The sequence below is a fragment of the Anolis carolinensis genome, chromosome 5 (assembly GCF_035594765.1).
Source record: "Anolis carolinensis isolate JA03-04 chromosome 5, rAnoCar3.1.pri, whole genome shotgun sequence".
Lineage (NCBI taxonomy): Eukaryota > Metazoa > Chordata > Lepidosauria > Squamata > Dactyloidae > Anolis > Anolis carolinensis.
In genome coordinates this window covers 139,603,643-139,630,833 of record NC_085845.1, presented here as the reverse complement: position 1 = coordinate 139,630,833, position 27,191 = coordinate 139,603,643, and the positions used below count along the sequence as shown (strand labels likewise).

The 27,191-nt window shown below is 37.5% G+C and overlaps 1 protein-coding gene across 2 annotated transcripts in view; it reads left to right on the top strand.

Annotated features, from left to right (window-relative positions):
• met (MET proto-oncogene, receptor tyrosine kinase) overlaps positions 1-27,191 on the top strand; it is a 143,277-nt gene that overhangs the window by 6,960 nt on the left and 109,126 nt on the right. For both annotated transcript variants that reach the window (XM_008111166.3, XM_008111167.3), the window contains exon 2: positions 25,711-26,931. In XM_008111166.3, the coding sequence (XP_008109373.1) occupies positions 25,726-26,931 (1,206 nt within the window). In that variant the 5' untranslated portion in view covers positions 25,711-25,725. The remainder of the gene's footprint in view (positions 1-25,710; positions 26,932-27,191) is intronic.

The following is a 27,191-nucleotide window of genomic DNA, read 5'->3' as shown; positions in this document are numbered from 1 at the left end:
CACCTGAGCTGAAACATGTGGATATTTTCTTTAACAAGATTTTTGTGTGTAATTCTTGAGTACTATTTAAAATACAAATCTGATAATGTAAAACGATGCAATATTTATACAGCTCAGGCAAAACCTTTTGGGAGTTTTAGGAAGTCCTGTTTTTATTACTCATATTTCCTGCATGGCACAAAAGATTTTACTTTGATTTTTTAAAATAGCTCTGGTCAGTGATTAAAAAACAAATTACTGCATTCAGCCGGTATTAATTGTTTTGCGATTTTTCTAAAATCTTGAGAATTAATTCTCAACAAATATTCCATGCATGTAATCACTTTGAGCCACTTGACTAATTATGGAATCCAACATACAATAGTGTTTAACGCAGCCTATATATTATCTTTGGTACCCCATTATTTTCTTTTTTTTTGTCCACTGAACATGGCATCTAGGGGCTATCATGAAGGAGTGGTGGAGGCTAGCTCATTTGAAGCTGAGACTAGAAATAGTCTCATCCCCTCAAGTCTTACTTCATCCCTGCCCCCACAGTATTAAAATTCCCAGTTAATTTTATGCTCTGATATTTCACAAAGGTCACAGCAGCCGTTCATCTAGTATTGGTACCTGACTTTGTTTTGTCACTGTCATTCTTAAACTAGCTGTTGATTAATTAATTACAACTCTTGTCTTTTACATCTGACACTGTAACTCCCTAATCATCAACTAGTCAACTAGGATGTATTTAAACAAGCAGGAGACAGCGGCTAAACTTGGTCCCACTAACCAGCACTGATCTAATCATAATCACAAAGGCAGCTTTATCTCAGGATCTGATCCCAGATTACCAGTATTTATTTATCCCAGGATATCTGGCAGTGGGAACTCATATATTCCAGTTAAAATCAGATAATCCTGGGATAAAGGGAAGTGCGGAAGGGCCCAGAGTTAGAATATAAGATAATATGTGTCTTGTCCCAGGGCTTCATATTTATCATTGTATACAACATGTATCCACAGCACAATTCTTGTAGTATTATTACAAGTATTTGTGTATAATATTCCTTATAGCATAGTAATAGGAATTGGGAACATTTTGACTAAAAAGCCAAATTCCATTTTAATAAGAGTTTTTGGGGGTACAGTCCAGTAGTCCATGAGCAGAGGATACAGTTCACGGCCAAAATGAAGGGGTGGGGTCAGATGTATTAGCTAGTTGACTTGACTATTTCCCAACAAAGCATACAAAGGGTACAGCTGTTTCATACAAAAGTAAGCAGAACTTTAATTCTTATGTTTCAAAATTAATACTGATAGTTAGAAATGGGGAGGTTAGTTCATTGTTGTTAATATTAACAACTGAAATAGCCAAATTAGCTGAATTTTATAATTAGTCACATGGTTGCCACTACCATTATTAGCACTTTATGTTATTGGATCCTCTAAAAGCACTTCTGTTGTCATTTTAAAGTTGGCTAACCCAACCTGGCAATTTGCAGATGTCTTGGACTACAAATGACTGGAAATAGTGAGTTTCGTAATGCACTGTCTGAAAACTACCAGGTTGGGGAAGCCTGTCATAAAAAATGGGATCAACAACCTGTCAAGTTCAGTTTTATTACAGATCTCCATATTTCTCCTTTCTGCCAATATGCGGTTCACTCAGCCTTCAAAAAACATATATTGTTCTTTTCTATTGTAAAAGTTGAATTAGAAATTATGTATGGATAGTCTCAGACAAGAAAACCCTGGCCTCAAATCTGCATGATCTGAAAAAAAGCTGTTGATGATGGGATGACTTGGAGATCTCTCGTTCTTAGAGTCGTCATAAGTTGAACTCAGCATCAAGCAGAAATCATGTCTTGCAAATGTCAGTTGATGAATGGAGAGTGGACAATTCTTTTTTGAAACTATTCTGAGTGTCTTTGAGCTTTGGCAGAACATTTTCCAGCACACTGAAATAACGTCTCTTGCCTTCCTGCTCATCTAGAATCAAGAGGTGTGGCATATAAAATCAATGCTGGCACCTGATTTGCATGTAGGGATTGGCTTGTAAGGTTTGATCGCTACTCCCTTCAGTTTTTCTCAGTCCAAGTACCTGCCAGACCAGTCATTGTCTTCCTGAGAACATATTCAGTAGTAAATAAGAAGGAAAAATCTTTTATAGTAATCATTGTATCACTAGAATAGTGAATGTTGTTACTAAGAAAATTATTTGTTAAGCTTTTTTCAGGGAAGTTGACAATGAATTGGGAAACAAGTAATTTAGTTTTAGGTTGTTTTCTACCCCTGTTGGTGAGTTCATATTAACCGACAAATTACTTTATTAAGCTTTACTAGAGCAGTGGTTCTCAACCTGTGGGTCTCCAGGTGTTTTGGCTTACAACTCCAAGAAATCCCAGGCAGTTTACCAGCTGTTAGGCTTTCTGGGAGTTGAAGGCCAAAACATCTGGGAACCCACAGGTTGAGAATCATTGTACTAGAGGATAAGGTAACTAATTAGATTTTTAATTAGTGGTTTCCAAATTATCAGAGTAACCTGAAATGCAACAGCTTTCTTGATTGTAAACCTCATCCAATTTCGTGGGTACTATAGAAGTAGAAGTAGAGCCATGAGCTGGGCAGTCCTTGGTTCTATAACAAAGTTTAGCTTTCTAGGAAGCCACAACACAGCTCTTCTTCACCAATTCCTAATAATTGTTGTTGAATGGAGAGGGATGAGCCGATTCAGACAGAATTCAGACAAGATGCTATTTGGTTATTCATGCCTTTCAAAAGTTTGTGGCTTGGCCTGCATAGTAGAGTTTTCCCATCCTTGAGCATTCAGTTCCACAGTCCTGATCTGTACTTTTTCTTTAGAGAGGCATTTTACCTTGTTCACCAGAAAGCATTCAATAACTGCTGAGATACGTCACCTGAATGCAAATGTGGGTTGTGTCTCCTGCAGCCCAAGGATTTCCACAGTGTGTTAAAGACTACAGTATGCTTTTTCCTGTAGCAATATTTGAGTATTTATTAACTGACAGAAGCATGTTAGCAAAAATAATCTTTAAACTGATTTATTTACGCAGGAGAAATGTTGTGTAGGTGACACTTTAAAGACAAGAATAATTAAGCGACCTTTCTCCTTTCCATCTCCTTCCTCATTTCCCTCTAGAACACAAGATCTCTTCTGCACTGAGCTCTTTGAAATCCCACAAACTCTAATTACACTAAGAATATTTAACCTTGTGGTATTTTCTTGTTTCAGATGCCTTTTTAGGAAATCGAATCAGTGTTGCAATCTAATTTCAAAAGGCACCCTAACCCAGCAAATGTGTGCAGACTTGTTCCTTTCAGTGTTAACAAATCTTTGGAATTGGCAGGCTATTTGCCTCTAGTAATATAATTTGTTGTATAGGGTAGTAATTATCTATGCTGTCTTGAGGATATACTGAAGGACAGGAATACTTGAACTTGGAGATCATATACCAAATGATTTTTTAAAATATTGGGAATACCGTATATATAATCTCTAGCACAAGAGCAAGATTATGCAGCCTTCTGGATTTGGCTGGGTTGTATCTCCCAACAATTCACCCTGTTGAGTATGATGGCTAGAAGATGCAGTCTATCATCAGGAGGACACATGACTCCCACCCCTAAACTGAGCAGATTTTTTAATTGTGTCAGAAGCGAATTGAGAATATACTGCAAGTCGCTTTTGGTGTGAGAGAATCGGTCATCTACAGAGACATTGCCCAGGATGTGTTACCATCCAGTGGGAGGCTTCTCTCATGTACCCACATGGAAGCTGGAGCTGACAGGTGGGAGCTCACCCTGTTTCGCAGATTTGAACTGCCAACCTTCAGATCTTCAGTTCAGCCAGCACAAGGGTTTAACCCTTTGTGCCACTGTAGCTCCTATCTCAGCTGATGAAGGTGACACAGTGGATCAAGTAGTATGACATTCGTGTATAGTATTCCACTTGTTAACTTCTGGTTATGCTAGTATGCAAATGATGGTGCTTACCAGTTTTGTTAGCTGTATGTAAGTGTGTGTGGGAGGGTGGAGAAATGTTAAAGATACTGATTTTATATTTTAATATAAAATAAATAAAATAGGACTTCAGTGAGGATACACATTTTAGGGCATTGTTACTGAAATAGATGGTTCATGGATGAGTGCCAGACACCAAGCCATCTGCTGCCAGTCTCTGGGTTGCTTCAGGGAAAGAAATAAACAGCTGTAGTCAACAGACACAAATATGGTACTGGTCCTGACTACATTGAGGTCAGGGAATTGCTAGTCAAAAATACACTATAGCCCAAGAAGCATGGTATCTATCAATTTTTAAAAATAGCAATTAACAAAAAGATCACTGTAGAATGGGATACTGATGCCCATTACTGTATTTTGAACTGAATGAGTTTATGTGTTGTGCTACCAATACTGTTCAAACGTTGATCATCTTAAGTTCTATATATTTCACTAGCTGTGCCCGGCCACGCGTTGCTGTGGCTTAGTCTGGTGGTGCTGGTCAGTCTACATTAGGTTGTATTTATGCTGTGAGCTCCACCTTCTTTATACTCACATTAGTAGTAGTATTTGAAGTCTGTTACCTTCTTCAATTTTTGTGTTGATTGATAATTGCTTGAGATCCCTGTTGTCTTTTGTTTGTTGTTATTTGTAATGTCTGATTCTGCTGAGTGCGGTTTATATTTTTATTGTGGTACAATAGTCTTTTTTTTGTTTTGCCTGTGTAGGTGTTTATTATTATTGTTGTTGTAGTGGTCATGAAGGTTGGATAAGTTAGATGCTACTGTATTGTTTTTTGGAGGCCCAGTGTAGCACTGACTGGCCTCTCAGCCTCAGTGCCTGGCTGTTTCTTGGCTGTGATGGTGTTGATTCTTGTTGTTGTTGTTGTTGTCATTGTTATTATTGTAATTGTTTTTTTGGAGGCCAAGTGTGAATGTAGGGATTGGGGAGGTGGATGAGTTGTGTTGTCAAATTTTGTATTTGTTATAGTCACAATGCGTTGTTGTGAGTTTTGTCGGTCCGGATTGTGGTTTTGTGGTGTGGTTGTGTTGTTACAACTGAGAGGCAAGGCTTTTGTGTTGTGTTGCCAAGTTTCGTATTTCTGGGGCGTTTAGTTGTGTGCCAAGTTTTGTATTTCTGGGGCGTTTAGTTGTGTTGATATAGTCACGATGCACTGTTGTGAGTTTTGTGGGTCCGGATTGTGGTTTTGTGGTGTGGTTGTGTTGTTACAATTGGGAGGGAATGCTTTTGTGTTGTGTTGCCAAGTTTCGTATTTCTGGGGCGTTTAGTTGTGTTGTTATAGTCATGATGCGTTGTTGTGAGTTTTGTGGGTCCAGTGTGGTTTTGTGGTGTGGTTGTGTTGTTACAACTGGGAGGCAAGGCTTTTGCATTGTTTTGCCAAGTTTTGTATTTCTGGGGCGTTTAGTTGTGTTGTTATAGTTATGATGCATTGTTGTGAGTTTTGTGGGTCCGGATTGTGGTTTTGTGGTGTGGTTGTGTTGTTACAAATGGGAGGCAAGGCTTTTGCATTGTTTTGCCAAGTTTTGTATTTCTGGGGCGTTTAGTTGTGTGCCAAGTTTCGTATTTCTGGGACGTTTAGTTGTGTTGTTATAGTCATGATGCATTGTTGTGAGTTTTGTGGGTCCGGATTGTGATTTTGTGGTGTGGTTGTGTTGTTACAAATGGGAGGCAAGGCTTTTGCATTGTTTTGCCAAGTTTTGTATTTCTGGGGCGTTTAGTTGTGTGCCAAGTTTCATATTTCTGGGGCGTTTAGTTGTGTTGTTATAGTCAGATGCGTTGTTGTGAGTTTTATGGGTCTGGATTGTGGTTTTGTGGTGTGGTTGTGTTGTTACAACCGGGAGGCAAGGCTTTTGCGTTGTGTTGTCAAGTTTCGTATTTCTGGGGCGTTTAGTTGTGTTGTTATAGTCATGATGCGTTGTTGTGAGTTTTGTGGGTCCTGTGTGGTTTTGTGGTGTGGTTGTGTTGTTACAACTGGGAGGCAAGGCTTTTGCATTGTGTTGCCAAGTTTTGTATTTCTGGGGCGTTTAGTTGTGTTGTTATCGCATGATGCGTTGTTGTGAGTTTTGTGGGTCTGGATTGTGGTTTTGTGGTGTGGTTGTGTTGTTGTAACCTGGAGGCAAGCCTTTTGCATTGTGTTGCCAAATTTCGTATTTCTGGGATGTTTAGTTTTGTTGTTATAGTCACTGCGCAAACAACTTTATCATTTTATATATATAGATATGGGAGATAAAGAAACAATGCACTGTAATGCATTCTGTACAGTGTATTTTAAATATATGAATTGCTTAGTACAGCAGCATAATGTAAATGTACTCCTACTTAATGGGAGATCAAGGCATTTCATATACTCATTAGGGGGCCCTTACAAAAATGCTGAAGAAATACAAAATCTAAATATTCTGGCATCTTTGTAATTGCAATATCTAGCCTGATGGGATAGTGAACAGTAAATGTAACTGAAATTATGGTACAGTATATAGGAGTTTGAAATATTTTTTAACCACACCTTAGATCTTACATTGTGAATTTTACATTGTGCACAGAAAATTACATTGTGCACAGAAAAGCATTGTTTTTTTCTGTGTACTTCTGTAACCTGCGTAATTTGTGTGTGTCTTTTGCATTCTGACTTCTGTAGATAACAAAGATAAATACAACTGTAATATTTTCTACATCACTATGAATCCTACCAGTGTTTTGATATTAAAATCTATTACATTCATTCATTTTTGTATTATCTTGAAGTAGCTTAATCGGAATTCAAGGATTTCATTTTATATAAATAATCTGTAGGGTGGCTAGCCATTTTGATTTCTTTCTGTACCATTGTAGAAATGTCCATCCATGTTAAATGGCATCAGGCATTCCAGAAGCATTTTTGCTTCGGATAAGTTGATCCAGCCCTATAAATTTTAAGAATTAATCCTCGTAACTAAATATGTGACATTTATTGAAATTAATTATTTTCCATTAAGCTCATTGCTTTCAGAAATATTGAAAATAGTAAGGGATTGCAAATACAATTTGATTAAATCTACAGTTGTTACTCTTTGACTTGTGAAAAATTGATTTCCCTCCCCTGAGCTGGAGTTACTTACTGATTAAGAATTGTGCACAGAGTTGAATAGGTTATATTTGTTTGTCTCCCCCATCTCTCTTGTGCAAGTTTCAACAGGCTATGAAGTATACTGGAAACCTAAGGCAATCCAGCACTAATAAAATGTGCAAGTTTACTTCGAAATCATGTTGTTTGTCTGAAATGGCAGGATGACACATCTTCATGTTCCATTGTATGAAAACAAAAACTTTCTTATTGTAGATATTTCCTGTTTGTGTGTGTGTGTGTGTGCTGCTGCAAGAACTCAACCTTCCTTCCCATTTGAGTTGGCTAGACTTTTAAAATCTTTAATTCCAAAAAGGTTAAATGAAATATTAAGTTCCACATAGTATCTTCATATTACATTGATAATATGAGTTGGTAATGGACAGACTTGTTGATTCTTATCTCTGGTGCTGTGGCTTGTTGAGCTCAAACATTATCTTCATACACATGCTTATGGTTTTGCTGATAGTAGTCACCCCTCCACCCATTCTTCGTAGCTCTTAGAGGAATCTAAAAGAACTGTTAGTAAATGTTCCCCAAAATTACATTAATTTTCCTGTAAAGGGCATTCAGGGCATTCCAAGCCGTCCAGTGGGCAGGCGTATGGTCTAAGCCATCTTGGTGGTGGGAAGAGCTTGCATGGTCTTTATCATCACTGTCCTGTCGTAGCCGTGACTACAGTGTATGGAATTGTTCGTGGTAGGACAGTCACTAGCCAGAGTGCCAGAGCAATTCAGAGAGAGGAGGAGGCATTGTTCCTACAATTGCTATTGTGCTCCAGCTAGTGATTTCATAGCCCATGGTCACCATTACAGTGAGGAAAGAATGGTGACGATTCTCCGGTCCCAGGGAAAGTGGTATAGCCATGTAAACAGAAGTAGCCAGTTCCAAATCAGAACTTGCTCAACTGTTTCCACATCTAAAAAATTCAGGAGCTCTACAAAGTTTCAGGAAAGCTTCAGAGCATCCCATGACTTTGGATAATGCAGGGCAAAACCGTGTTAAGTGACCTTGCCAAGGAATGTAGGAAGAATTGGCCCTGTGTGTCACTGAGTCTGCCTCATTTGACCCATGTAGATGGGCCCCAGATTAGTTTTTTTACCTTATTGTTTGGACCTTCATTTCTTTATTGCAGTATCAAAGCCTTCAAGTCTTTTTTTTTTTCAACTTTGCTTTTTCTGAACAACAGGTGTGTACTTGCTAAGGTAGAGCAGCTACAGTATGTCTTTCCCATATGGTGCTGCTGCAAAATAACGTTCTTCCCGAAGCATCTATTTAGGGCTACATAGTTTTAAGAGAGATGCACATTTTGGAAAGCTAGAAATATTCATTTGTAGCACAGGCCATTGCTGGATCAAACATTTTCCCACCTAAAGTGGACTGTCATGCGCATTATAATAACTCAATGATTCTCTGGTTTTGAGCTGACTTTTAAATAACACAGCAAGAGATTGAGATACAATATTATAAACAGTACAATGAACAATTTGAAACTTCTAGTTCCTAGCAGTATGTGTTCAGGGTTCATGGGGAGCTGCAGGAGAAAAGATTACACCCTGTTGTGATTATTCTAACAGAAATAGTAGTTTCACCAGTAGAATAAACCCATAAACTCATCTAAGGTGTGGGTTAATTTGCTTTGGCAGTTGTTTTGAGAGTGTATATGGTTGGTTGGTATTCTGTAAGCTTTTGAAATAGATTTTTTATTTACTTCAGAGTCAAATAAGACATAAGCATTTTCCCACTGCACTGGGATGGCAGTGATAATTTTCTGCAGCAGCTCACCTCCAACACTCTGACACCACTTATTTGCTCTTTGCAGATCATACAATGGTAAACTTAGCTAAAGTAGAGTTGCCCGGTTGCCTGCTTGACCTGTTCTTCTCCTTTATTCCAGAACATAACATCTTTGTAGAACATAATGTTTATCTCTAATTACAGGTCACACCAGTTGTTTCTGAAGCTTCCATATGACAATTCAGCTTCAAAGATAGTGACAAATGCATTTCATCAACTGACTTATTACTTTAAAAATTCTTGCTCAAAAAAGTCAACTATATAAATGGTATTAGTTGAGAAATTCCAAATACAGGTGTGCCCCAGTTCTGTAGATTTGACCTGACTTTCAGTCCTTATGATAATTAAATTTTGAAAAAAATGCTTGTTTTAGAAACAAGGATTGGTGATAAAGCTTCAGTGGAGACACCTTTTTGCCACGATAACTCTTTCAGGAGTGAATTTTCCTTCCTAGGGGTAGATTTTTCTCACTTCCTGTTGTCTCAGTCCTGCTCTTAACTATGAGTCCTTTGTACGTGTGATGTTTGTAACTTGGAGACTGCTTGTAATACATTTGTTTTTAAGGCAGACAGATATACCATTACAGTTCTTCAGTTTCATTATGTTTTTGTCTCCATGTTAGTGTTTTCTTTTGGAAAGTGGTGAATGTAAAAGTTGCCTGCTTTCATATGTTTGTGGTATTGTAATTGATAATGTCCAGTTGTAGAGTTGGGATTTCCCAATAGATTCTTTTGAAGTTATGGCCAAAAGTATGTTAATTTCTGTTATTGAACCATGCATATTTTGACTTCTTAGTTGTCAATGTATTTTGTTTACCTCTGGATTAGTCCCATAACAACATGACTTCTGAATATGTCAGTCTTTTATCTTATCTTCTAAATGGCCAGATATTTTGGATATCCCTTGGGCTACATAAGCTTGAATTTGAAGGAGAGAATTTTTTGTTAGCTATTTATTGACAAAAATGCTTTCTTTCATTTATGGAATTCACTGAAACCAGAAACATGCAAACATAAAAAACTAAAGCATTAACCTTGCCTTCCAACTATTCCTTCTGAACACATTTTTCTCTCCTGGGATTTTTTACTTTTCAAACTGCATTTAAATGGACTAGGGTTTGGGATGACCAATTTAATTCCAAAATTGAAGGTTGGGTTGCTGACCTGAAAGCTGCCAGGTTCGAATCCCACCTGGGGAGAGTATGGATGAGCTCCCTCTATCAGCTCCAGCTCCATGCGGGGACATGAGAGAAGCCTCCCACAAGGATGGTAAAAACATCAAAACATCCGGGCGTCCCCTGGGCAATGTCCTTGCAGACGGCCAATTCTCTCACTCCAGAAGCAACTCCGGTTGCTCCTGACACGAAAAAAATAAATAAATTCCAAAATAGTCTCAAACATCAGTTTTGTGATAACCCATATGGTAGCAAGAATGGGAGCTTGCAGTAGACTTTCACTAACATTCATAAGGTATATCATGCAGCACAGAGCAATACAGTAACTTTTAAATCTAGGCGACATCACAAATGTCCAAGACATTTTGACGACAGATATCCCTTATTATAAGCACATTCCTTATAGGACTGGCAAGTGTCCATTATTACATGTCTGTCCCATATTTGAGGGTTGGAAAGCTTCTCTTTTCATATAGACGGAACCCCATAAAGACAGAAGTATGTACATCATGTAATTTATGAATGTGAACAATATATTATTTTTACAAAGAAATCAAGGGCTAAGTCAACTGAAATCAATTCTTTCATTTGCTATTTAGGTAGAGCTCAAACCCGATATTAGCTATACAAAGGGATTTTATAGCCTCTTTTAGACCAGTGGTTCTCAACCTGTGGGTCCTCAGATGTTTTGGCCCTCAACTCCTAGAAATCCTAACAGCTGGTAAACTGGTTGGGATTTCTGGGAGTTGTAGGCCAAAACACTTGGAGACCTACAGGTTAAGAACCACTGTTTTAGACTGAGATAAAGAGATGTGTAGGATATACTTTTGTAGATTTAGAGCCCATCTACACTAACCATTTAATGCAGCTCTCAACTAGCTTCAAACTGCACCAGCCAGACAACAAACTCCTACTAAAGCATGGAAACGAAAGCCTTTAAATGTGCATAAGTGTTCTGTGGTTTTTATAAGCACCATCTAGACCTCAAACTGGTTCCAGGATTTGCTATGTAAACCACTTTCTTCATTATCAGTTTGAAATTGTTAGGTGATTAGTGTAGATTTGGTCCTAGTTACAATTAAGTAGACTGAATCTATAAAATGTAGTAGACTGAGGGTGCATCTACACTGTAGAATTAATGCAGTTTGACACTACTTTATCTGCCATGACTCAATGCTATGGATTTATGGAAGCTATAGTTTTACGAGGTCTTTAGCCCTCTTTGCCAAGGAGTGCTGGCACCTTACAACACTGCAAATACCAGGATTTCATAGCATTGAGCCATGACAGTTCAAGTAATATCAAAATGCATTCATTCTACATTGTAGGTGTTTGCAAATCCTGTGCATCATGTATGTTAGCCTTTCCATATTGATGTTTTGAAAGTCTGGCAATCCTATGTCACAGGCAAAGAAATTGGCAAACTTTGTAACGCTAAACCATGGTAAATGGGGCAGAGTGCTCACCAAGACCACATCTACATAGACATTTTGCTGATCCAAAGTACAGAACTCTGAATCAACCCTGCTGTCCATATGGCTAGCTCCTGGGATGCTGTGGCAGCAGGAAGGAGTCCTGGTTGTCCGCTTTTTGTTCTCATTGTGGTAGTGACAAATCCGTGTTGGGTATGGGAATTGTATAGCCTTCCAGATGTTGCTGGATTGCAAGTGACAGTATGCTTCACCATTATAGCCAGTGATAAAAAAAATGCTGGGAGTTGGAGCCCAGCAGTATCTGGAGGGCAGCACAAGTCCCATGCCCACCATAAATTTTACAAGTTTGGAACCTTCAACAAAATTCCTTTTAAATATTTCCTTAAGTCTATGTTACTCTACTAAAAAGTCAAAGACTACAGAGCAATCTGTGCAGAATAGTGATACCAACTTTCTCCATATGATATCCCTTTCCCAGTAGCCAATATATAAGGAGAGAGAAATCACTGAAGATCGCACAGTGCATTGAACCCATGCTGTTTTGCAGCGAAAAATCATAAATGAAAAGAGCTTCTGTCTGTGCCTTTGTACTTTTGTCTGGAGAAAAAGAGGTGTATAGACTATTGGAAAAGTTGGTACCATTCTGCATAGATTGTAGTGCAAAACAACATAGATATAACATAGATATTATTTGACTGCAAGTGTCAGTAAGCTTCACCAATATAGATTTAACATAGATGTTGTTAGACTTCTAGTAGGCTTCACCAGTATAGCTAATGGCAAAGAACAATGGGAGTTGGAGTCCAGTAATATCTGGAGAGCTACATCATTGTTGTCTAGAGGCAGAAGTCTGTTTGTTATTCCAAAATAGTAGATTCACATCAGTGGATTTTTTAGAACGTGCTGACTTAGCCAAATTTCTATGGATTCAGTGGCTGTGATCTTATTGATATTACTGATTGGATTTACAAGTATGCTTTCAACAAATGCATTTGTCATATAATACCTGAAAAGCTGATCTCATATTCTCTCCTTTTTTCTTCTCCAACCTGTTTATGAATAACTCCCATAGATTTAAATATTTAAAATAATATTGCAGTTCCTCTTCTGCTAAACTAATGACAATATTCGTTAATACTCTGTTCTAAAAACGAGTTGTAAGATACTTGTCTTATTTGAACACATCCCCAGTTTTTGAGTAGAAAAAAATGGTGTAATTCTATGCTTCAAATGCATTTTTGAGATTATTGTGTACATAAATTGAGCCACATTTTGATCTGCATGAGGCTGTGTTTATGGCAGTGTAACTTCTTGCGCTGCAATTCGTGACTGACAGTGAACAAAATACTTCTTGCCAGAGATTAATGTTCTGTATAAAGCAGAAATTAATGGTACACAAATGACAAAAGAGCAGAATTTGCCCAAACAAGCCTTGTCCTTGAATCACTTCACAACATTCGTTTGTACAAGTTTCTAGGTATGTTGTAATTCTGAATTTTCCCCCAGGCAGGTGTATCCTGTTCAAATTGAAGGGCTAAAATCAGTTTTTTACGTGAGTAATTCTTAATCAGATTGATATTAAATTCAAGTGGGAGGGAAGTCTGACTCAAGATCACTTGTAATGAACCGAATCTGTTGCCTCAAGTCACTCCTTCAAGCTTGGCATTAATATAAGCTGATGATTCTCTCTCTTGCCCTTTCTGTTTTTCCACATTCACAATTAACTCCAAAAATGGCTATCTAAAATCAAACTCAGGAGTCAACTGGATACCTAAGGTGGATTCTGTAGCCCTCATTATAGTCAGCAATGCTCTTTTCTTCATCTGCTTACCTTCGTGTATCTTAAAAACTAACTCCAAAGAGTAGGAGAAAGACAGAAATGTTAAAATGGGATGCTGAACATTTTATGCATATTTAAGTGGAATAAATTCTTATGGATTATCATATACCACTGTAATAATTAATTAACATAAAACATGCTGGAGTATTAAAAGATTGCAGTGATTTGGATGAAATGTAGATTTGTATGTATAGGTGCAAATTCAGAAATAATTAACAAAAGAGTAATACAATGCATCTTACCATAGAGTCCATGATTTCTACTAGTTATCCTGTGTGCTTGCTCAGAAAATTATTATTAATAATTGTTAAGTTAATAATTGTTATTGTTAAAAGGTTTAAATTTTTACTGAGACAAATTTTGAACTCACTAGTTTTTTCTTTTCTTTTATCTTTCCAATCTCTGGTTCAGGTGATAACTACTGATTGGCAATTTACACATTCTTATCTTATTATTGTTTTATCTTTTAAATCACACCAGTTCTTCAAATAGTGAACTTTATTAAATAGGATACAAGCTCATCCTGACAGGATCTCTAGCATTTTACAAAAACTTATGAAGTCTATGCTCTACAACTTGAGCTACGAGGTTGTTGCTTAGCTGGTATTTGAACATGGGTTTTTGTGATACAACACTGCCTTTGCCACTGTTTATGAATGGAAGCCCATTTGGTATGATACTAATTTCATTTTGATAGCAAGTTAAAACTTTTCACTAAAGATTCTTTGGGTTTAGAGATTGTGGAGGCTTAAAACAATTTACACCATATACATACTGCATTAAACTTTTACATTGTTGTAAATTATTTTCTTCTCAACATAGATCAGTATGGTAGGATCATTATTTTCTTCTGTCCCCTCCTCCCTTCGCCAAAATACTTCATGAAGCGTTCCAAGAGCCTTCCGTATGGTTTTGTCTCGAAAATATATTTCCTTGAAAAGGTCAAACTTACACAATTGATAGTAGTTTGCAGTCATTATGGTTAGCTTAGCAGTTTAGTAGCTCTGACATTCACACAAAAGAAATTGCTGTGTGAAGGATAGAACTGAATGTACCAACTGAGAAAAGAATAGTTTTCCAAGCAAAATTAAATATTGGTGTTTTGAGTAATGGAAAAAATGTGATTTATTTCCACTAGAGTTGGGTGAGCCAAAACGGGGACATTTTTTATGAATGTTTTATGTGTCTGAAATGCCACCCTTATGCCATAGAAAGTGTGAGGGAGAAAGGAAGGTAGAAATGCTTTGAGGCAGGTAAATGCATGCTGAGGAGCCAGCATGGTGGAATGATTTGTGTGTTGGATGTGGACTCCAGGAGATCAGGATTTGAATTCCCACTCAGTTATAGAAATCCACTGGGTGACCCTGAGCAAGTCATTCTCTCACAACTAAAAAGGACGTCATTGCTCAGTCCCTTCAGAACTAAACTTGTTCAAGAAAACTCTAGGAATGGATTGTCATAGGATTGCTGGAAGTTGGAAATGACATGAAGGCAGACAACATTTACAACAAGATGAAACTTATTGTCCCACCCATCTTGCCATATCCCCAATACCTGACATCAAGAGACTGTGATAATGCTCCACTGTGAATCTAGAGCAGTGCATCTTTGTCTGGGGACAGATATCCATCCATGAGCCATTGACTGCCAGTCTGTGGTGAGTTTCCAGGAAAGAAAGAAATACTTGCAATCAGTGGGCACAAATATGGTAGTGATCCCTGGCACATTGAAGCACATTGTCCTTCATATGAGGTGCTCAGGAAGCCTTGATGTAGGACACACTAGATTGGATTCAAATTATCTTTAAATGCAATTGTTTATACAGTATTCCAATAACTTCGACATTGCTTTGTACACAGTGATGTCACATAACTTGTACAACTTGTCTGGGGTTTTATATTTTATTCTATTACATTAGATGGGGTAGGAGTCTTATAGAACTGCAAAGCTAGTTGAACTAATACTGCTAGAATTCTCATTTCCTAGTGATTAAAATAAGACATTCACAAAGTGTTTGAATTGTATGTAATAAGCATATATTCTTAGTTCAAATTAATTGGAAATAATGACTACACATCATTGGATTTTCAGACAGGTTAGGAGCGTGATCTCCCTATTTCTGATAAGATCACAGTAGTGACTGAAACAATAGAAAAACCCATAGTGAAGGGCACAGAGCAGCGTGAAGGATGATATGGGTCTTTCCATGAAATATTTCAATAGCTTTCCAAAAATTGTTCTTCTCAGGTCTTGTTGCTATTATATTTATTTCCATCCTGCTATTTTCCCAGATGGGGACTTGAAAATGGTTTGTAACAATGAAAAAAGACATTGCTAAAAATCAACAATGTACAAAAGTTAAAACAAGACTAAATAAACAAACAAAGTCAACACTAGTAAAACCCGTGCATTTATTTTTCTTATAACAGTGTCTGAAAAATGAAATCCCCATGGAGGAATATTTCTGTTTGCAAGTTAGATGTCCCCACTACAAATACCTCTGCCAGAGGCTTTGTGTTTTGTTCTTTTTTAAGGTATGTCTGCAATAGATCTGAGTAGAAAATACTCATTTTCTGTCCACTGGGACATATTTCCAAGGTTGTAGCCATATGTACTTGGCAGTGCTAGTATATGAAACTGGTCCCACCCGATACAAATCTTATCTGAATGGAATGAAAGCATCTCCACCTTTTAGAAACACGTGGCTGTTCCAAATAATATGTTAAAAGATAAGAGTGGGCTTTTAACAGATTTATTATGATGCGTAGGAGATGGGGATGAATAACAAACATGATCGACCTTAGATAAACTCTGGCCAAGAGGAAATATGGTAGCCTCAATTATTTGTAGTTGAGATAGCATCTTGCCAAGAATGAAGTGGGTTGTCAGGCAGGCTGAATGGCCACAGGCCATTTAAAAGCCATTGGTAATTGATAATGTCAACACCTAGGAGGCAGAACAGAGCTGCCTTGTACCCAAAAACATTGTTCTAAAAGAAGTAGTTCTCAAAAAGCCTATTCAGAGGGCTTTGCTTCATTTTCTTAGGGTATGACTGCAAACTTAATGGGACGTTCAATCAATATGTAGGAAACTACCAACTTAAATAGAATTTCTCTAAAATTATATTTACTGTGCCATTCATTTTATATACTAGTGAACCACTTTTTAATTTAGTTGTAGAGAAGTGAGTTACTAATGTATAGAGAAATGTAAAAGCCTGTTATGGTAAATTTTATTTACATCTGTATTTCAGGGAAATGGCTGTGAGAGAAAGGCCTATCAAGTTTCCCATTTTGATGAAATTATAAATTTTATTTTGTTGAGATTCAACTCTCAGAATCCCATAGCTAATATGGCCAGTGGACAGCTTTCATAGAAAGTAAATTCCAAGCTCTGTCATTTCCCTTCTTTTGTACTTTCAAGTGCCTTGAAAAAGCGAGAATGAGGGGAAGGGGAAAAGTCTTAATGCTCTGATTTTGTAAAGCTAAACTATAGTGTTAGAGCTATATAATGTTAGTATCCCTTAAAGTTTGTCCTTTATTTTCAAAGTTCTTTTATAAGTTCTGCTTTCTAGGCTTTTCTTTTGATTCTTTAAGTGTTTTCAGCTTTCTTATTGTGAACTCAATCACTCAACTTTTACCCGTCATAGTAGTGCAGGACCTGGCTGGAAGTCTTCCTTCTCAGTTTTTTTTTCAAAAAGGCAATGTGATTGAAATGCTTTGTTCCTTTGGAACACTGGTGAATATTTTTGAAGGTTCATTATATTAAAAAAGAAGCAGCCTGTAGTGCCTTTCTCACCTAATACTACCACTACCAGAGGCAAAGAAATAAATCTAGTTATCTGAGACAAGCTCAAAAGCTTGCCTTTTTCTTATGGACTTAAAGCACTATAGCCAGTTAGGAAGGAAAGGCTATGATTTGTATTGCACTCCAGGCTACTTACCGTAAATTAACAGTGAATGGATAAAAAGAACGTTTTCTTCAGAATGGAGGATGTGTGTATTTTAAGAATTTGCTAAACCAAGTAAAACAACCTTTGTTTTATTTTTTAAAATGCTGTTCAAAAGACAATAATATACCAAATCTGTTAAGAGGATATGCACATAAACATACTAGTTACTTAATAACATGTTGGATATGTTTTAATTTGGGTTTTTTTTATCTTTGCCACTGACTTTCAGAATAGAATTAATGCATTTCAGATAGAAGACTAATGATTTAATATTTTGGAATGTCTTACAGTTTGTAATCAGAGTTGTTTTGGTGTGCAAATATATTAGTATTTTAAAAAGCAAACAAATGGTCTGAATGTTTTTCTTATAAGATGTATTAGCTCATATACATATGTGTAAAATTTGGTTTCTAGAAACTAGTGTTTTTGTGGCAAAGAATATATATACAGTAGAGTCTCACTTATCCAAGCCTCGCTTATCCAAGCTTCTGGATTATCCAAGCCATTTTTGTAGTCAATGTTTTCAATATATCATATTTTGGTGCTAAATTCATAAATACAGTAATTACAACATAACATTACTGCGTATTGAACTATTTTTTCTGTCAAATTTGTTGTGTAACATGTTTTGGCGCTTAATTTGTAAAATCATAACCTAATTTGATGTTTAATAGGCTTTTCCTTAATCCCTCCTTATTATCCAAGATATTTGCTTATCCAAGCTTCTGCCGGCCCGTTTAGCTTGGATAAGTGAGACTCTACTGTATTTGTTTGGGGATCTTGGACACCTCAAAACATTTAATCTTAGCAGAGAATGTCCATGGAAAATGAACTGCCTGAATAAATAAATCATTCATTTAAATGTATAATGTATTCTAGGTTCTTAATGTCATGTTATAGGTACATGCATTTTCATTTGTACCTTTACTTCAGTGTGGACATAGAAGCCTTGAAGTTGTATAAGTATTGCTTCTTCAGCATTTGAAATTGGTTATTTGGATTACAGCAGGGCTTCTTAAACATTTTCCAATAGTCCATTTTATACCGGGGGTGGGGGGGGGGGGGGTAGTTGAAGGAGGAAACAATTTCTCCCATTTTTGCTGGTTATTCCCTTCCCTCTTCCCATATGATAAACAAGGGTTGTTTCCATGACAGGGACATGAGTGGGGGAATAACAGGAAAACGGGGGAATGGTTTTCCTCCCTCAAACCACCCTCCACCCCATAAAATTGACTATTCTCTCTCTAGCACCCCCTAGTGGCATCTGGCCAGATAATGGAACAGTACCTAAAATAGGTATTAAAATCAAACATTTACTGATAATAAATTATGTACTATTTGCAAGGTTTGCTAAATAGACTAATTTTCCTTTTTATGAAGTATAGGTGAAACATTTTTTTGCAAAGTCCCCTTGTAAACATGGCACGTTGTTGCTAACAGATGCATGTAAATATCTGAAACAGTTACTAGGTAGGTAGCATTCAGAAAACCTTTACTGTTACCAAATTTTTGTGACCCCAATATTGAGCTAAGGGGTCAGGATCCATAGTTGAAAAGTGGATTACAGTATGGGAACTGATAAAGCTTCATTTTCACACATATTTCAGTACAGCATGATAATGTAGCATTATGTACTATTAGAGGAGATTGTTTTGCTTGGAAGTTATATAGAGGTGCAAGGATAGAAATGTTGGAAGCCAAAATAATGTTTCTTGATGCAAGAAAATAAAAATGAATAATTTCCGGGCTTGGTAGTTTCATTTAAAACTTAATATATGTCAATATGATTGCCAGATTTTCAGAGGGACCTTCAACTTATAATAGAACTGCTATATTTAATCTGAAATTCCGGATATGGTGTGGTCACAAGATGAGAACAGCATTATCTTAGGTAAATATTGCAATCATTTCTGAGAACTGCAAACAAACATTTATAATGTTCCACAGTTGCACCTAGGTAAATAATGCAGAAGCCACCATTTCTCTTCAGGGTGATACAGATAATGGAAATATGAAGCATGACCTCATTCTTGCTAACTTAAAGTAAACTTTTATTTTAAGATTGTTTCCTTTTGTAAACTTTGCTGCACCACTGAATCTGTATCTTTGAGCTATTGAAATGTGAAAGTGAAAATGATGTGTGAATATATTCTGTCCTCTGCCTGGTAGAGGTAACCTTTCTATTCCATTCCTTGTTGAATAGCCCAACAGGGGATAAAGTATTGGCTATGATGCAGTCGTTTCAAAGCATAGCGAATAACAGTCAATTCAGATGTTCAGAAAAGCCAGTCTTCTTAGTGCAATTCATTGCTGATTTTAAGGGGGGATTGTATTGTGTCAGAATGCACATGTTTGAACTGGACTCCCCGTGTGTATAATTATCTGTGTAAAGAAATCTAATAGAACAAGATGAAAATTTCACTGAAATGTTCTGGTTCCTCAAGATCTGCATCCAGTGCCTTTTCTCACCAGCATCGGGAGTGTTGTTCAGCACAATAGAATGGATGCATTGCACCCCCTTTGTAGTTTTCCAAAGAGGTTGGGGAGGCTTTTGTTGGGAGACATTTAGTCAGCTCAGAAACTCACACTTTGAGTTTTGATGTTTTTAGCTTCGATTCATTGTGGATTCAATTAAAAAGTTATCTCTAGGAGTCTCTAGATAAGAGTTTCTCAACCTGGGGTCCCCAGGTGTTTTTGGCCTACAACTCCCAGAAACCCCATTCAGTTTACTAGCTGTTAGGATTTCTGGGAGTTGAAGGCCAAAACATCTGGGGACCCACAGGTTGAGAACCACTGTTCCAGATCATCCTCTTTGGTTAACTTCAGCCCGAAATTAATCGGTCATAGAGTTGGGCTAGAGGAACTACAGATTCCTATAGAATAATTCTCTAGGTATTTTTAGGTCCTTCAGGCAATTCTATAATCAACTTCCATGGACGTTGACCATAGAATCATGCTGGGGGTCTAGAAATTCCCAGAACATTTTTTTCTTAGAATCATAGACTGACATAGTTGGAAAAGACTACCGGAGCATCTAGTAGGACCCTGTGCCTTGAAGGAATATACAATCAAAGCACTTCTGCCAGATGACCATCCAGGCTCTTTTCACAAATTTCTAGAGAAGGAGACTCCACCATGCTCCAAGGCAGCATATTTCACTGTTGAACAGTTCTTAACCATCAGGACGTTCTGCCTAATGTTTAGATGGAATCTGTTTTCTTGCAGCTTGAATCCATTGCTCTGTGTCCTAATCTCTAAAGAAGCAGAAAACAAGCCCCCCCCTCTCAATATGGCCTTTTTTCAAATCCTAGCTTAAAATTGCAGCAATGTGGAGGCCTGACTGTACATGCATATTTTCTTTGACTATTATATTAGCAGTCCCCAAGTTACAAACATCCAACTTACAAATGACTCATAGTTAAGAACTGGGATGAGACAGCAGGAAGGGAAAGGAATCTACCTCTAGGAATGGAAATTCACTCCTGAAAGAGTTATCACGGGTGGAAGGTGACGCTTTATCACCCAATCCTTGTTTCCACAACAAGCCATTTTTTTTTCAAAATCCAGTTATCTCAGGGACAGAAAGTGGGGTGAAATCTTCTGAGCAGGGGCACAGAAAGCAGAACAAATACTTTCCTTAGGTTAACCAAAGCTTAAAAAGTTATATTTTTAGCTGAAGTTACACTTTAAAAATGTACCTACATATAAATTCAGCTTAAGAACAAACCTATAACACCAATCTTGTTCTTAACTTGGGAACTGTCTGTATTTACGGACAAGATGATCCAACAAGTTACTTTCCAGTTCTGTATTTCTGAATCTATTGCTGAGTAAGAAATGCAGTCCAATGTGCAGTTTCCAGATGGTTCTAAAAAGACAGTTTAATTTTTTTGGATTTGGAATTTGCCATAGCCTAGATAATTAAAAGACGATTTACACACATAACCATGTATGATGGTAGGAATTATGCTTACTAGTAAGAAGAAAAATTAACCTCACACATGCAGTGATGCACGTTAGTTAGGCCACATCAATTTCCATCGTCATCTTAGAAAGTGCAGCACCTATTTTTGCCCCTTGAGTAACATGACATGTCACTGCTGACCACACTTGTGGTAGTTGGCTGACAGCCATCTATAATACAGGATGGATGTTCCATTATGAGATCATGCTCTCCACAAACAGAATAACTGGTGACTGCGTTGAGTCTTTGGAAACCATTTTGTTGTCTACCCACAAATCTTTTGTTAATGGTGTTTGCATTTCTTTGTGTCACTTTTATGTGTAATTTAAACTGAAAAAGTCTCTTTGTAGACCGTTTTGGTATTAGATACCTCATTCTGTTGAACAAACACTCAAAAAGAGCACACTCCTCATTCATCATTTCAATGGAAATTACTCATTTGCTCGAAGTAAATGTGTATTGAGCACTTCACTGAATCTAATAGCCAATGTTGTTCTCTTGAAGGCTCTCAAAGCACTTATTCTGTAAAGAAGCTTTCAAAAAGATTTCTTCTATAAAGATCATTTTAAAATGACACAACTTTGACTATGTTTCAGGTGTTGGTTTCAATCAGCAACTCAAAAACAGCTTCAGTATCCAGTTTAATGCCAATCTATTTTTGTCCTTGCTTTTTTTCATGTCAGGAGCAACTTGAAAAACTGCAAGTCGCTTCTGGTGTGAGAGAATTGGCCGTCTGCAAAGACGTTGCCCAGGGGATGCCCGGATGTTTTGATGTTTTACCATCCTTGTGAGAGACTTCTCCCATGTCCCCGCATGGGGAGCTGGAACCAACAGAGGGAGCTCATCCGTGCTCTTCCCGGGTTAGATTCGAACTAGCTACCTTCAGGTCAGCAACCCAACCTTCAAGTCAGCAGTCATGCCAGCACAAGGGTTTAATCCAGTGCGCCACCGGGGGCTCCTTTGTCCTTGCTATAAAAAATGGCAACCTAGGCATTCTAATTCTGTAAATTCTCGAAGGATGCTTTTTATATTGCACGTCAGAATTCTATTATCCTTTCAGTAGAATAATCCTGGAGCTCATAAAAATCTGTCTGTATTCTTAGAGAATGGTGTGCACATGTGTGGTCTAATTGACAGTATAAGGTATGCAATAATAATAGTAACAACAACAATCATATCCCTACTCGGATCTGCATGCATTATTATTCGCTGATACCTCACATAGTCCTAGACACTTGGGAAGTATCCATTGTGTAATCTTGTTTGTTGTGTACTAATCTTGTTGTGCATCAAATAATAATAATATAATACTAATAAATACCCTAATAATACCCTAAAATCTGCGACTCCTTCGGGCCCAAGGCAGAATAGGTAAAGGTAAAGGTTTCCCCTGACGTTAAGTCCAGTCATGTCTGACTCTGGGGGTTGGTGCTTATCTCCATTTCTAAGCTGAAGAGCCGGCGTTGTCCATAGACACCTCCAAGGTCATGTGGCCGGCATGACTGCATGGAGCACCGTTACCTTCCCGCCGGAGCGGTATCTATTGATCTACTCACATTGGCATGTTTTTGAACTGTTAGGTTGGCAGAAGCTGGAGCTAACAGCAGGCGCTCACTCCGCTATTGGGATTTGCACCTGGGACCTTTCGGTCTGCAAGTTCAGCAGCTCAGTACTTTAACACACTTCGCCACTGGGGTTCCTTCCAAGGCAGAATACAACATGGTTAAAACAGGTTAAAACACTATTAAAATACATATAACAAGATACATACAGGTAATTCACAAGTCAAAATTGACTGGGTAGGCCTGCCATTTACTAATTTGGGGTACAATAGTCTGGGAGATCCAGAGGGCCCTCGGAACACATTAATTTCAAAATCTTGTTCATGTTTTTGGCAGAACAACTTGTGCAGTGGAGCTTTCTTTTCCTATTCGATTGCCTTTAAAACCTACTCCTGATGCTTGTGATGCTCCATCCAAAATGGTTAGCAATGCAGTGTAGGAGACTATAGGGGCGGGGAGAGCCTTCTGCTTTGTACTGGATATATTTTAGGTCCATGCCAATGTATCATTGAAAGAAAAACTGTTATTAGTATTTCCAAAGTAAGAATTTTGTCAACATTTTTTTGAAGGCTAGTTTAAGGGTTCTAGAAATCAAATATCTGAGCTAACTGCTGTGAGCATTTGTGTACTGGTTACAGTATTTTTCATCTGTAGCTAAATAATATTTTCCACAAAACCTTGTAAACAGCATATGGTCAATCTCTTTTTAGGTAACTTAATTGTTTTCCTTTAAGGAAACTAAATTTAGTTTAGCAACTGTGCCTAAATATCGGTAGAACAACGTTTGATGTGGTATGTAGTATAATGTTGAAAACTGGTGCAAAATTTGCTCTTGCAAACAGGAATTGATTTATTTAGTCATGTGCAAGTTTTTCATATTACCCTAATCATGAATTTCCTGACTTTGAAAACCACATCAAAAATGAATAAAAAGGGGAAAAAACTGCTAGGTTAGACTCTTGTTCAACCAAAATGCTTTGTCAGTTCTTTGTCTATTAGTGTTTTTTGCCTACCCAGGCATTCCAGAACACCAAGTATTGCAGTGAGTCTTTTTTTCTGCTCAGCAAAATCAGTCAATACGTTAGGTACATGAAAAAAGCATCACTCAGAGTGTGAAGTAATGATATCCCCAAATCATCTAGAGTATAAGACAAATCATAAACAATTTCTTAAACAATTTGAAAACAATATGTTGTTGAAGGCTTTCATGGCCGGAATCACTGGGTTGTTGTGAGTTTTCCAGGCTGTCTGGCCATTTTCCAGAAGCATTCTCTCCTGACGTTTTGCCCACATCTATGGCAGGCATCCTCAGAGGTTGTCAAGAGAGAATCCTTCTGGAACATGGCCATACAGCCTGGAAAACTCACAACCCAATTTGAAAACAATATTTTGTGAGTTTTTTTTTTTAAAGTACTTGGTTAATATTTTTTTTCCTCACAATGGTTTAAAGTCAAATATAGTCACCCTTGGAATATAGCCAATGAAATCACGACACCATGAATATATTTGCATATAATCTGTCAGTAATGGTAGTGATTAACACATTACCATTATAAGGTCAAAAAACCATGAATGATTTATTTTAGTTCCAGAATATATCAAAATACCAGTGGAAATTTGGAAGCCTAAAATGTTTAACAATCTGTACCGCCTTGACCTTCAATCTTTGAATGGAGCTGTGGTTTATTTTACTTTTATCTTTAATGCAGAATGATTCTGTTTCTAAAAGTTCTGAAGCCTGTTCATTAAAAATCAATGGAATAAAACTTTTTACTATATCATTTTGCAGATCCCATAAAGCACCTGTTTATAAACGACTGCTCACTATAGTGTGGTGTGTGTGTGTGTGTGTGTGTGTGTGTGTGTGTATCAATGGCTGGAATCCTATTTGTGCTTTGTGTGCTTCCTTAACTTGCTAGTAGTTTTATATTTTCCTAGTTTATGCATGGGAATCTTTGGTTGATACAACTGTTGTAGCAAGAATGATCAATTTAGAAAATGGTTTGCATGAATTGCATGGTGTCCAAGCAAGTGACTTCCCCAATGGGGCATGGCGGGGAAGTTATTGGCCTGGGAAGGCAAAAGCAGGCAAATGATTTTGGAGGATAAAGAGATATAAAAATTGTGCTCATTTGAATTTGGGGATTTGGCAGTAATACAACTTCAGAGGTACATATTACAGATATACAGTAGAATCTCACTTGTCCAACATTCGCTTATCCAATGTTCTGGATTATCCAATGCATTTTTGTAGTCAATGTTTTCAATATATCGTGATATTTTGGTGCTAAATTCGTAAATACAGTAATTACTACATAGCATTTGAACTACTTTTTCTGTCAAATTTGTTGTATAACATGATATTTTGGTGCCTAATTTGTAAAATCATAACCTAATTTGATGTTTAATAGGCTTTTCCTTAATCCCTCCTTATTATCCAACATATTTGCTTATCCAACATTCTGCCGGCCCGTTTATGTTGGATAAGTGAGACTCTACTGTATGTGGTGCTAAAGGGGTCAATCGGTAAAAGCCGAGGCTAAGTAACCTAAATTACAGCTGGTTATTTTGGTGGTGTAATCATGCCCACAGCTTCACCCTCTTACCTTGACATTAAGTTTCCCTGTGCCTGTCAGTGTATTTTATGATGTTATTGTATTGTTTACCTGTTTTAATTATATTTTTTGTGGTTTTAATTTTCTATCTGTTGATTCTTGGGCTTGGTCCTTACGTAAGCCACCCTGAGTCCCCTCAGGGAGATGGAGGCGGGTTATTAAAAATGTTTTTTATGAAGTTAGGTAAGTGTGTAATTAAAAATCTTACAATTTCTATTACTAACTTTTTAAAAATGTCTTTTGACAGGATTAATCTGCAGTAATGAAGGCTTTTGCTACTCCTGCTTCTGGGATTATTTTATTTCTGCTCGCCTTCATACAGAGGAGTGATGGCAAATGTAAAGAAGCAGTTTCAAGGCTGGAGATGAATTGGAATGTGAAATATCACCTCCCTAATTTCACTGCAGAAACACCAATACAAAACATAGTCCTATACAAGAATCACTTCTATGTAGGAGCCATCAACAAGATATATGTTTTAAATGAAAGCCTTCACAGTGTCTCTGTGTACAAGACTGGACCTGTTTTGGAGAACCCAGATTGTGTTCCCTGTACAGAGTGTGCACCTAGATTAAACCAATCTGAAAACATTTGGAAGGATAACAAGAATATGGCTCTGTTCCTAGAAACATACTACGATCATCAACTCATCAGCTGCGGGAGCGCTGCAAAAGGAACCTGCCAACGTCATGTCATTCATCCTAGCAATCCCGCTGACATTCAAAGTGACGTACACTGTATGTATTCCAAGCAAGTGGATGAAGAATCAGACCAGTGTCCTGACTGTGTTGTAAGCCCTTTAGGCAGCAAAGTTCTGGTGACAGAAAAGGAAAGATTTGTGTACTTCTATGTTGGAAATACTGTAAATAATTCATCTCAGCAAGACCATTTGCTACATTCAGTATCAGTCCGGAGATTAAAAGAAACCTTGGATGGTTTTGAGTTTCTCACGCTTTACTCTTATATTGACGTCCTTCCAGAATTCAGGAATTCATACCCCATTAAGTACATTCATGCATTTGAAAAGGACCACTTTGTGTACTTTCTCACTGTCCAGAGAGAATCTCTAGACTCCCAGGCTTTTCACACAAGGATCATACGGTTCTGTTCTTTTGATTCTGAGCTGCGTTCATACATGGAAATGCCCCTTGAATGTATTTATACTGAAAAACGTAAAAAGAGGTCAACCAAGCAGTCAAATGAGGTGTTTAATCTTCTACAGGCTGCCTATATTGGCAAGCCGGGTGCAGCCTTAGCCCAGGAAATGGGGCTTGATGTTAATGATGATGTTTTGTTTGGTGCATTTGCCCAAAGTAAACCAGACTCTTCAGAACCAACTCACAAATCTGCTGTCTGTGCAGTCGCCATCAAAACCATAAATGAATTCTTTGGCAAGATTGTGGACAAACAAAACATGAAATGTCTTCAGCATCTTTATGAAAAGAACAGCAAGTACTGTCTGAACAGGGTAAGTGAGCATGATGCTAATTAGTTGCCTGAATCAGATAATTACCCTATCCATTTCCAGTCTCATTCCTATTGAGTAGCCTGTTATTAATTACATTGCTTCATTGATTTCTGTTGTGAGTAGTAAGTATTTTTCAGGGCTAGCATTTTTTCCTCCAGATGACAGACACATGATGAGGGAGCGGGAGAGAAACCGATAACAACCTGAAATGCCTGAAATGTATCTTGCCCTTATCTTAGGCCATTTCTGTGGACAAATTG